Genomic DNA, 13,473 nt, shown 5'->3' on the forward strand with positions numbered 1-13,473 from the left:
AACCCAGGAGGCAGAGCTTGCAGTGAACCGAAATCGTGCCACTGCACTCCAGCTTGGGTGACAGAGCAAGACTGTGTCTCAAAAAAAAAAAAAAAACCTAATGAACTTTATAGTTAATAACCATTTCTCTGTAGTATCATAGAAGACAGTTACTGACCCATCTGTTGCCATACAAACAGCAGTCACATGCATACAGCCATACGAAGCATAGAAACACTGCACACAACTAACATTCATGGACAAAACAGAGACCTGAGGAGGCATGTTATGAGGCTGCCATAGCTGGAAGTTGGACTTCTAAGCGGAAAGAAGATTGGAAAGGTAAGTAGAATTTGAGATGCAGCTTTTAATTTAATATGATGTACTCTCAAGGCAAATCCCACTTTTATCTCTATCCAGTGAGATCAGTGCTTGTGCTGAATGAAAGAATTAGCTTCTAACTAACTAACTGTTAGTTACCAGCTAGAACCTTAAACAAAATTTGACGTCATGACACACAGAAGTACTGTAAGTTCTTACAATAAAAGGTGGAGGGTAGCGAAGGGAACATTTGTCTGGAAGTGTCTTTCTATATGCTTTTATATGTTCTCCTATATATGATAGCAGTGGGCCAGGCACTGTTAAAGTAAAAATTCTTGTCTTAGACATAATAGGCAGCTCCAAACAATGGTCTTCATTTTTGTTTTTGGCATGGAAAAATACACAGACATACAAATGTTCACTTAAGACAAAAATTAGCTCACATATTTTAGTACATCAGAGGAAGACAGATAAAGACTTTAAGTCCAATTAAGAGAATCCTTGTATCTTCTATACATTTCTGTCTACATGTTTCTAATTGCAAGGCAATTATCTTGGCTGTTGTCTTAATAGTAGCAATTATGTCCATCCCCATGGTCATCCAATCCCTGATGGAATTTTCCGGGTGAAATTGGATTGGTAGAATCAGCTCTTTGGATATTATTTCCAGCAGTATTTCTATTTGTTCCATACCAGAAGTAAATGTTAATTAATTATGAGTAAGAGCCATCTGAGAAGGTGGTGGCATAGTAGTCTTGGAAGTCGTGGTCTCGGATGGTGGCATAGTAGTCTTGGAAGTCGTGGTCTCGGATGGTGGCATAGTAGTCTCGGGAGTATTGGTCTCGGGAGTCATGGTTTCTCCATGTGTGTCAAATGTTACCAGATCACTCAACTTAGATACCAGGGAACCAGTAAAAGAGCCCATATCACTATAATCAAATGTTATATCCTCTAGGTGAGTCACAGGAAATGGTGGTCGTCGAGTGTATTCATATGACATTATTATAGAAATGCAGCATGATAGCTTGTTCCTACAAAGAAGTATGTACCTTTCAGTATCTAAACATCGTCTTCTGCAACATCCTATATTATTCTTCCAACATTTTTGGGGTTCAAAGCTACCTGTAGAGAACAAAATATAGGTCAAATTTTTAACTCTGACATCAACATAACAACTTTTCATTCATTCAAAAGTTTATACTGACTGACATCTAGACTAATACTATGTCAAATACAAAAAGCCATTGAAAGAGACAAACAGGACAACAAAAAGTGTATATTAAAATTGTGCCATGTACCATTAAAGAAGTTATGTGGCGAAAAGGAGGAAGGTAGAAAAAGAGAGACAGGGACAGAGAGAGAGAGAGCATACTTAGACTGATTCAAAACCTGGATAGAAAGGATGAAAATGAAAGCCCAGGACCAGACGGATTCACAGCTGAATTCTACCAGATATACAAAGAAGAGTTGGTATCATTCCTACTGAAACTATTCCCCCAAAATTGAGAAGGCAGGACTCCACTTTAACTTATTCTATGAGGCCAGCATCATCCTGAGACCAAAACCTAGCAGAGACACAAGAAAAAAATGTCAGGCCAGTATCCTTGATGAACATCAGTGCAAAAATCCTGAACAAAATAGTAGCAAACTGAATCCAGCAGCACATCAAAAAGCTTACCCACTACGATCAAGTAGCCTTTATCCTTGGGAAGCAAGGTTGGTTTGACATATGCAAATCAATAAATGTGATGCTTATGGATAGCATTTAAAGTACAGAAATTGATAAACCATGGTGGGTTGAAATAATATGAGAAAAAAAGAGGAATAGAATTAAATTCTAGTGAGTTTCAATATTAAGAGATCAGATAAGATAAGAGATCAGATAAGAGGAAACGACTTAAAAGGACCAACAAGATAAGTCAGACCAAAACAGGAGAATAAGACACTAGAGTCTTAAAGCAGACCCCCAGCAAAGCAGAGCTCCAGCAAAGATTTGAATATAATAGTTTAGTTGAGAGAAAATTCCTCCCTCAAAAAAATCAGTGGAGAAATGTAGAAATCAGGAAAGCAAGAAATCCAATAAAAGGTGAGTTATAACCTGCTATTATCATGAGTTCATCTATCAACTGCTGGCCAGCAGCATGGCTGTGTTCTGCTTGCTCAGAGGACAATCCCACAGGGAAGCCCAGCAGCCAGGCTACAAATAAGCCTCAGACTCATGGATGAGCCTGGGGGACATGTTACATTCCGTTAAGTGAAATAGACACAAAAAAATAAATACCACATGTTCTCATTCATAAGTAGGAGCTAAAAAAGTTGAGTTCATAGAAGTGGACTGTAGAATAGTGATTACTAGAGGCTGCGAAGGGAATTGAGGATAGAGAGAGGTTGGTTAACAGATAGAAAATTACACCTAGATAGGAGGAAAAGGTTCCAGTGTCCTATAGCAGGGGTCCCCAACCCCCGGGCAGCCAATGGGTACTGGTCCATGGCCTGTTAGGAACCAGGCTGCACAGCAAAAGGTGAACAGCAGGTGTGCGAGCATCACCGCCTGAGCTCCACTTCTTGTCAGATCAGCCAAGGCATTAGATTCTCATAATGGCATGAACCCTATTATGAACTGTGTGCATGTAAGGGATCTAGGATGTGTGTTCCTTGTGAGACTCTAACTAACGCCTGATGACCCGAGGTGGAACAGTTTTATCCTGAAACCATCCCCACCACCATCTTCACCCCATTGGAAAAACTGTCTTCCATGAAACTGGTCCCTGGTGCCAAAAGGGGTCCGCTGTTCTATAGCACTGTAGGGTGACGGTAGTTAACAATCATTTATTGTATATTTTCAAATAGCTAGAAGAGAGGATTCTGAATATTCCCAACATAAAAAAATGACAAATGTTTGAGGTGATAGATATGCTAATTACCCTGATTTGATCATTACACACTGTACACATGTATCAAAATATCACTCTGCATCTTCTAAGTATGAACAATTATTACATGTCAACTAAAAGTAAAAGCAAAAATAGCATTTAGTTTTTATTTTTAAAAAAAGACCAAATAACTTTAAAAAATGTTTAACTGGGCATCAGGTCCTAAAGGTGCAGTGTTACAGAAAAACCTTGAAGAATGAAAGGGTGCATAGTTACAGTAAAAACCTTGAAGAACTAAAATCATTTATGTTTACTTTACATAATAGCCTTGAACTGCAAATAAAGGAATTACCACAGGGAAAAAAAAATATTACCAAGCCCTAAAGTTATTCTACATGAGGTTCAAAGGACCTGGACTATTTATCCAGCTTCCCCCATAGTTAATAGATGATCCCAGAGACAGCTGATAATTTTCTGGCATTTCTGGATTGCCATATACAGGGGTATTTCACAAGCAGTTGTTGAAAGACTGGGAGATACTGACAGTTGCAGGTTGGGCTGATATGCATGAAAACAGAAAATGCATAAAGGTTATAGGGAAAGTTGTATCTGATGCGACTACATTAAGTAGGAGAGGAGACTGTTTATTAAAGAACAGAGTGGTCATTTTGTGGTCAAATACTGCTGAGAGGTTAAAAAAAAAGATGAAGGCAGGAAAGTGTCCATGCTTTTAGTAGTATGAAGGTCACTTCATACTGAGGAGAGCAGCTTCTGAGTGTTATGAGAAAAGAAACTAAATTGCAGTTGGTCAAAATGTGAATGAGAGAGAAGTGAATGCAGGATCTGTAAATGAAACTCTTAAGAAGTTTAGCTCCAAAGAAAAGCAGAGAAATAAATAACTTGTTAGAGGGCAATGTAAGGTTAAGGGAGGGCTTTCAGGTTTGTTTTGAAGAAGGAAATGGTGTTTGCAAGCAATGAGAAAAGAAACAAGCAGGTTGGGTGTGGTGGTTCACACATGTAAACCCAGCACTTTGGGAGACTGAGGTGGGCAGATCACTTGAGTTCAGGAGTTCGAGACCAGACTGGCCATGGTGAAACCCTGTTTCTACTAAAAATACAAAATTAGCTGGATGTGGTGGCACGTGCCTGTGATCCCAGATACTCTGGAAGCTGAGGCAGGAGAATCACTTGAACCAGGGAGTCGGAGGTTGCAGTGAGCCGAGATCGGGCCACTGCGGTCCAAACCTGGTGACAGAGCAAGACTCTGTCTCAAAAAAAGAAAGAAAAAGAGGGAAGGTTCATTTACAAGAGAAATGCAGTAGGATTTCCAAGCAGTGTGACTACTCATTTGAGGGGTGAAGATATAAATCTAAAGGGAAACTAGTGTGCTGCATTGTATGTTCATTTATCAAGCAGTAAACTGCCTGATCATCTTTCTCAAGACAATTGCCCAAGGAGTACCTAGGTAAGTAAATTCTAGGCAGAGGAAGCAGCTAGAGATAAGGCTCTATGGAGGAGGAAGCCTGGCATATGTACAGAAGAGCAAGTAATTTTTCTAAACAACCTTGCTTGATTTAATGTGATAATATATATAAAGCATATATAGATGTATGTATGTACGTATGTGTTAGGCTCACAATAACTTGGTTCATATTTTATCCTCTGGGAAATGTTGGCTCTAGTCCAACTTCACCGATTATTTATTCTACCTTCGCTCTTCTAGAGTCATTTATTCTATCTTTGTTATTTTACTGGCTCCATTTTACTTTGTACTTCGTGGAATTTTCTATAAGTTTCAAGTCTAGACCTTCCACTTATTTTGTGCCAGACAAACTCTAACCTTGCTTCTTCATTCCTCACATCTACAAAGATTTATATCTTAATTTTTTTCTCCAGCATTATCCGTACTCGAAATATGTCCTCTTGGCTCTTTTCTTCCCCTTTGTCTTTGAATCGCCTTGTTCTGTCAATTATTCTTCAAAACTGTTTCTCACTTACATTCCTTCCTACTGCTTTTATGTTATCCTCTCCATTATTAAATTAGGCTATAATCACACAGTCATCAAAATTTTGGGCCCCTTCTATGGTACAGGCACCATCCTGGGCCCTTGAGGTACATCTGTGAACTAAATGGACAAAAATCACATGGAGCTGACTTTCTAGCAGAGGGAGATAGACAATAAAAAGCAAGTGCACTCCCTGCTAAACTGTATGGTTTGCAGACTTAAATCTAAGACCTGAAACTGTGAAACTACCTGAAGAAAACATTAGGGAAACACTTCAGGACATTGGTCTTGGCAAAGGTTTCTTGGGTAGACCGCAAAAGCACAGGAAACCAAAGCAAAAAGAGACAATTAGGATTACATCAAACTAAAAAGCTTGGGCACAGCAAAGGAAATAATCAACAAAGTGAAGATATAGCCCACAGAGTGGGAGAAAATATTTGCAAACTATCTGTCTGATGAGGAATTAACAACCAAAAATATATTCATATAAGGAACTCAAACAGCTCCATAGCGAACAAAAACAAAAACATATAATCTGATTTTAAAATGGGTAAAAGATTTGAATAGACATTTCTCAACAGAAGAGATACAAATGGCCAACAGGCATACATGAAAATATGGTAAAAACATGGTAAGGATGGTAATTTATATATGTATATTTTACCTCAATAAAAAACAAAGTACATTATTTTGTAGATGAAAAGGTGATAAATGGTTTGCAGAAAGAGGGGAGAATAGACGTAAAGGTAATAGAAGATTCATAAACAGGAGTTGCACAGGCCTGTGTAACAAGGTGATGATTAAACAGCTTGAAGGAGGTAAAGGAATTAGGCACACCAGCAAGTGCATTCTAGGCAGAGGAAACAAACAGAGCTCTATGGGTTGTGTAAGTCTGATATGTTTGGGGAAGAGCACTGGGGCCTGTGTGGCTGTAGTGGAGTGAACAAGGACTATAATAGTAGGAGATGAGGTGAGAGAGGTCCTAAGGGCCAGATCCTGCAGGGCCAGGTGAGCCATTGTATGGACTCTGGTTACTGCTCTGAGTATAGAGGGGGCCATAGCAGAGTTTTGAGCAAAAGTACATGATCTGACTTCCAGTGTAAGCGGATTATGCATTATGTGTACTTCACAAGAGTGTGGAAGGGAAGAGCAAAAAGACAGAGATCCTGAGGATCACAGGTGAGAGATGATGGTGACTAGAAACACAGTGGTAGCAATGGAGGTGACGAGAATAATTGCATTCTGGATATAATTTGCAGGCAGATGTAATAGACTTCCTAATAGATATGAATGTCATAGGATATAAAAAATCAAAGATAATTCCAAGAATTTGGTTTAAGCAGTAGAATGATGGCAATTGAGAATAATTCATAATTTTTTTTCTAGAGTGACAATAGTCATTTTATTCAAAGAACTTCAGTCTGGAACTATGATGTTGTTAGGACATGTGATCTTCATCAAGCAGTATCTCAAAATTCTAAAATTAGATATATGACTAGCAATTGCATGTTTCTAAGCAGGGGAGCCATCTAGCCAAAACATTATCCCATGTGTGGAATTCTTACCACACATACCAGATATAAAATCAGCTAGCAACAACTCAAAATATATCTATTGATAGCAGTCCACTGATAGTTTGGCTTGGTAAAAAGTTGCTTCACAAGCCATCAGGTGCTATCTCACTTGAAAACACATAATATAAAGCTCAGAGGGACTAAATAGTTAAATTTCAAAACCAAACCTGTAAGAGAACACAAAAATGAAAATTTCTAAATCAAAAAAATGAAAACTAACTCTCCAAAATAAAAGAGAAAAAGAGGCATAGACAATTTATAGAAAAGTTAAATATACATTAAGCATGTATTTGGAGTTTGACTTCCCCATTACTCACAGACATAAATAAAAATTAACTGGCCGGGCGCGGTGGCTCAAGCCTGTAATCCCAGCACTTTGGGAGGCCGAGACGGGCGGATCACAAGGTCAGAAGATCAAGACCATCCTGGCTAACACGGTGAAACCCCGTCTCTACTAAAAAGTACAAAAAACTAGCCGGGCGAGGTGGCAGGCGCCTGCAGTCCCAGCTACTCGGGAGGCTGAGGCAGGAGAATGGTGTGAACCCGGGAGGCGGAGCTTGCAGTGAGCTGAGAGCCAGCCACTACCCTCCAGCTTGGGCGACAGAGCGAGACTCCGTCTCAAAAAAAAAAAAAAAAAAAAAAATTAACTAAACATAATCTTTCATTTTTAGGACTTGGCAAGTATTCAAAAATTGATAATACATGAAGCAGACAGAAAAAACTACATCTCCAGGAATTTTATGCTGAATGATTTATGTATAAGAAAGGTTATGCTAGCCATCCTTGTCTATAAAATGTAAATGCACTTATTTATGCAAAAAAAATTTGGCTAAGTAATTTAAACAGTATCCTTTCTATAAAATTTTATGCAGTCATTGGAAATACAGTTTTTGAAAAATATTTAGTAAATGGGAAAATACTAATAGTTTAATAGAAAATTTATAAGTATGCTATACATTTTTATTCAAATAAGAAAACTGAGGAAGAAAAACAGATAAAAAATATTTTGTCTCTTTTAACTTCTTTACAATTTTTTTACCTCTTTACAATTTCAAAATTTCCAAATTTTCAACAAATACAGCAGTTTATAATCAGAAGTGAAAGTAGATATTAATTCTGTAACTCATATTACATCAACATGTGAATCAAGACGTAACAGATCATAGGCACAGTTATAACCATTTAATAGACATGAATAGCATCTTTCTAAGCAACATGTAACACCTCCAAATTTAACAAAAGCCAAATTTCTTGGTATATAAAGATAAGTAAAGTTTAGAAATCGAATGGACTGGATGTTCAAACTCATTTATAACTGAAGTGTCATGAATTCAAACATCAGGACATCATTTTCACATATTAGACTGTAAAACTTGGAAGAATGTAGTAGAAAAAACAAAAAGGACTGATGAGTGTATGGGAAGCTGACACTCTTGCAGCTGGTGATAGGAGAGAAGAGTAGTTCAGCTTTTCTGGTAGGTGATTTGTGTGTGTATGTGTGTGTGTGTGTGTGTCCATGTGTCCAGTCATAAATGGAAAGACATACATTTGCTTACAAATTTTTCTTGCTGAATTGTTTCTGATAATTAAAGACCTATTTTTCATCAATAGCAGAGTAATTAATGTGAGGAGATACATCTGCTCCTCAGAGTTTTACTTATTGATTAAAAATAATGAACTAGGTTTATGTGTGGATAAGATGTCTCTAATACATTGCTAGTACATTGCAGAACAATTCACATGGTGCATTTGCAATTGCATTTTTAAAAAATCTAAAAGGTATACACAGGCAAATAAGTATATTTGTATTTGCTAGGATATATAAGAAATTGGTAACATTGATTGATTCTGAAGGGGAGGACTGAAGAACTGGTATTCTTGGACAGGCATACCCTTTTCTTTTCCTTAAACCCTATAAATCTATCAATTGCTTGATACATAACCAATTGCAAGTTTTTTTTAAATAAAATGTTAAAAATTTCAAAAGTAGCATTATTAAATAGTGGAAACAGACTGTTCCTATTCATCTAAAATTAGAAGCTCCCCATTGGTCGCTAGTCTTTCTATCCTGTCTTCACTCCACTTATTTCCACTTCTACCCCAAACATATATTGTCTCTTCCATATGATGGTGCTACAGAATCTACAAACTGTCAATGGACTTGTTCACCATATCTAAGAACATAAAAATGAGGGCCTCCCTCTGAAGGTACTCTCCAGGCAAAGAAGAATTCAAGATTGTAGGAGAACTAACAGGACACAACAATGAAATAGATACAACGGAATAATCAAAATAGAAGTGAAGTGAGGCTGAGCTAACATTGGATAGTTATGTAGAGAGACAGATAGGGTGGCTCAGAGCATTAAGGAAATTCTTGTCTTTGGAGAAATGCTTCAGAGGACATCCCAGCTTGCTAGATGTCCCTAACAGAAAGATTCTCAGAGACTAGGGGCATGGAGCTGCCAAAATAAGAGCATTTCTGCTGCTCTTTATTGGCCCAGATTTTTCCTGTAGATTCCCTCTCTTCCCATCATGATACCAGGGGAGCCCAAGGGCAACAACTTATCCTAGTTCCATCATCTCTGCTTTGTAGGGTTCTATTACCTTTGGTCACCTGAGTTAGCAACCCACAGATAACGAATGTCAGCATCAGGAGATTCATGGCTCCTGGGAGAGAGGAAGCTGTGTGTCCTGAGGAATACAGAACACTGCACAGGAAGGAATTTAAGTGATCACCTTTACTGGTCTATCATGGGTGATGAACCAGAGAAGGGGAAAATGCCATGCCACCCAGATCACCAGACCATTAATTTGCAACACTGAGTGTGCATGACACAATAACGTCTGCTTCTAGAAATTATTAAAGAAAGCTCAGGTCTTATGAGATAAGCTATTATCCCGTAGAACTGTAAGGTCTGATGGAAAGAAACAGCCCCAAAAGGAAGTTTTGGTTAACTTTAGATGGGGTCAATTGCCTTTCTCCTCTGTCTGTATGCAACACTTCATACATACCCAGTGACAGCAGAATGGTGTGTAAAGATATCACTTGTGGCAGTCCAATAGCTTACAACATCTGGTATTCACCTTTTCTTCTGAGTGATCATTCCAGTATGAATTCCTGTGAAACAAGAAAGACACTTTTTAACTAATAAGTTCATAAGATAGAAGGAATTTGGAATGAAAATAGTAAAACAGGAAAACAGGTTTTATTGGTGCTCTTCTTTTTCCCACTCCACTGTCCCATCAACTCTTCTCCCTCATTCAGAAATACAAATAAGAAATGAAATATTGAGAGAGAGGAAACATTTTTAAAGGAGAGGGAGAGAGAAAGAGAGAGAGGAGAGAGGCCCAATGTAACATTGTGCTCCCCCATTCCCACTACCAAAGGAGAAAAATATAGGAGACATTGTGAAATTGCCCAGTAGGGGTAATCAGCACTTTATCTCCTGGAAGAGTTTGCTAAGCTGTATTTCTCCCACATATGTTTAATACCACCGGATGTCAAGAAAATCAGGAAAATTTTTTACTGTTTAGAAAAAAAAAGTGCAGCTCACTGCCTGTGTTCATTTAATTTTACATTAACACGCTCTTGAGGCTGACTGATTTTCAGTGTGAAAATAAAATATACAAACTGTTCTTGGAATTATTTTTGAACAGAACTAACATCAGAATCATCTGAATCATCAGAATCGTCTATTTTGGAAAAAAGTAGATTCATTAAATGACTCTTCAGCCAAAAACTGTTTGAGAACAATATTAACATAGGAATGCTATGCTTTCTAGAATCTGACATTTTCAGCGATCAAGAATTTCTATATTTTGTAAATGGAAATTTACATTGCTAACAACAAGATGCTACAAATAGAATGATAACTTGTGTTTTCAAAGTCAATATATTAGAACAATGTGAAAATAATAATATAGGTGATATATTTCACGGCAAAGTTATCTCAGGGTAAACCCTGGTGCTGCAAGTGCCACCAGTGAGTATTCTGGGTGAAAATGGGAAAAGGGTTAAAAATGCAGGATGGCCAAAGCTATCCTAAGCAACAAGAACAACACTGGAGAAATCACATTACCTGACTTTAAATTATACTACAGAGCTATAGTAACCAAAACAGCATGGTTGTACAATTCGCATAAAAACAGACACATAGAGCAATGGAAAAGAATAGAGAACCCAGAAACAAGCCCACACATCTACAGTAAACTCATTTTTGACAAAGGTGCCAAGAACATACACTGGCATGACTGGCAAGAACATAAACTGTTGTTTATTAAAAACAACAGTCTTTTTAATAAATGGTGCTGGGAAAACTGGATATCCATATGCAGAATAATGAAACTAGACCTCTGTCTCTCACCATATACAAAACATCAAATCAAAAATCAAATGGATTAAAGAATTAAATCTAAGACCTCAAACTATGAAACTACTATAAGAAAACTGGGGAAACTCTCCAGGATGTTTGTCTGGGCAAATATTGAGTAATAACCCACAAACACAGGCAATCAAAGCAAAATGGACAAATGGGATCACATCGAGTTAAAAAGCTTCTGCACAGCAAAGCACACAATCAATAAAGTGAAAAGACCCACAGAACGGGAGAAAATATTTGTAAATGACCCGTCTGACAAGGGATTAATAACAGGAAATATAAAGAGCTCAAACAATTCTATAGGAATAAAATCTAATGATCCAATTTAAAAATGGGCAAAATAATGGCAGGGCGTCGTGGCTCATGTCTGTAATCCCAGCACTTTAGGAGGCCAAGGCAGGTGGATCACGAGATCAGGAGATCAAGACCATCCTGGCTAACACGGTGAAACCCCGTCTGTACTAAAAATGCAAAAAAAAAAAAATTAGCCGTGCATGGTGGTGGGCACCTGTAGTTCCAGATACTAGGGAGGCTGAGGCAGGAGGATGATATGAACCCAGGAGGCAGAGCTTGCAGTGAGCCGAGATCGCGCCACTGCACTCCAGCCTGGGCGACTGAGGGAGACTCTGTCTCAAAACAAACAAAACAAACAAACAAACAAAAAGGCAAAATATCTGAATAGATATTCTCAAAAGAAGACATACAAATGGCAAACAGGCAGAGGAAAAGGTACTCAAAGTCACTGATCATCAGAGAAATGCAAATCAAACTACAGTGAAATATCATCTCACTACAGTTAAAACGGCTTTTATCCAAAAGAATAGGCAATAATAAATGCTGGCAAGGATGTGAAGAAAAGGAAACCCTCGTACACAGCTGGTGGGAATGTAAGTTAGTACAACCACTATGGAGAATAGTTTGGAGGTTCCTCAAAAAACTAAAAATAGAGTTACCATACGATCCAGCAATCCCACTGCTGGGTATATACCCCCCCTCCAAAAGGAAATAAGTATATTGAATAGATATCTGCACACCTGTGCTTGTTGTAGCACTCTTCGCGATAGCCAGGATTTAGAAGCAACCTAAGTGTCCATCAACAGATGAGTGCATAGAGAAAATGTGGAACTTATACTCAATGGAGTACTATTCAGCCATAAAAAAGAATGAGATGCTGTCATTTGCAATAACATGGATGGAACTGGAGGCCATTATGCTAAGTGAAATAAGTCAGGCACAGAAAGACAAACGTTGCATGTTCTCACTTATTTGTGAAATCTAAAAATCAAAACTATTGAACTCAATGGAGATAGAGAGTAGAAAGATGGTTATCAGAGGCTGGGAAGGGTAGTGGGCATGTGTGGGGAGGTGAGGATGGTTACTGGGTACAAAAAAATAGTTAGAAAGAATGAATAAGACCTGGTAGTTAATAGCATAATGAGATGACTATTGTCAAAAACAATTTAATTGTACATTTTAAAGTAATAAAAAAGTATAATTAGATTATTTGTAACACAAAGGATAAATGCTTGAGGGGATGGATACCCCATATTCCATGATGTGGTTATTATGTATTGCATGCTTGTATCAAAACATCTCATGTATCCCACAAATACATACACCTACTATGTACCCACAAAAGTTAAAAATTTTTAAAAATGCAGGGTGATATATTTTGGCAGGAGATAATACAGATTCTCCTTAGTATATTTATAGTTTTGCTGAGTTTTGTTTTGTTTTTGAAAAACAAGGAATCTCTAATGTTCTCATCTGTCAGAGATGTAGTGGTGAAGTTGGAGAAGTAGTTTAAAAAGTAGAAGCTGTAAGGGAAAACCAGGAGCTTGATTAAGAATTTTCTGTGGAGATAAGAAAGGTGACTCTCCAATTGAGAGATGCGGGATGATCTGCCAAAGTCAGAGATCATAAAGAGGTTGTCAGAAAAATGCATAGCAGCACGTGGGTGCTCTTGGGCCACTCATGCACCACCTACTTGAGAATACCACCAACCTGTGAGAATGACTTCCAAGGACAGTGGCCACAGAGCCTTCCTTCCTTAGACTAGCCCAGCCAAGTCAGAGATGGATACCCCACCCTGTGCATGTGGTTTTGTTAGTGCACATATTCTCTACTCTGCCATGGGTAGATACTCCGCCATTGGAGTATTTGGGGTAGGGTAAGGTGACATAAGGATAAGGGGAGATAGAGAGAAGGTCTATATGGTGCTTTTTAGATTTTGTGTCACTAAGAAAATAATTATCAGTGATTTTAGTAATCTCCCTGAAAAATCAATAGAATTAACTATTTGAAAACCAATGGAAATAGAATCTCAGGACCAAGAAAATTA

The 13,473-nt window shown here is 38.0% G+C and overlaps 1 protein-coding gene across 2 annotated transcripts; it reads right to left on the reverse strand.

The window, feature by feature from the left end:
• Positions 1-326: 326 nt before the first annotated feature.
• Positions 327-9,856, reverse strand: DEFB125 (defensin beta 125). 2 transcript variants are annotated; one of them, XM_033185351.1, is made up of 2 exons: positions 9,358-9,447; positions 327-1,422 (listed from the first exon to the last, which is right to left on the reverse strand). In XM_033185351.1, exons 1-2 carry the CDS (start codon positions 9,413-9,415, stop codon positions 1,010-1,012), a joined length of 471 nt encoding a protein of 156 aa, XP_033041242.1. In that variant the 5' UTR covers positions 9,416-9,447; the 3' UTR covers positions 327-1,009. The 2 variants fall into 2 exon arrangements, 1 of the variants encoding a protein (XP_033041242.1); XR_004431052.1 differs by lacking the exon at positions 9,358-9,447 and adding an exon at positions 9,766-9,856 and having other exon boundaries at positions 1,379-1,422.
• Positions 9,857-13,473: the final 3,617 nt, after the last annotated feature.

Source organism: Trachypithecus francoisi, unplaced genomic scaffold (genome assembly GCF_009764315.1).
Source record: "Trachypithecus francoisi isolate TF-2019V2 unplaced genomic scaffold, Tfra_2.0 Lachesis_group21, whole genome shotgun sequence".
Lineage (NCBI taxonomy): Eukaryota > Metazoa > Chordata > Mammalia > Primates > Cercopithecidae > Trachypithecus > Trachypithecus francoisi.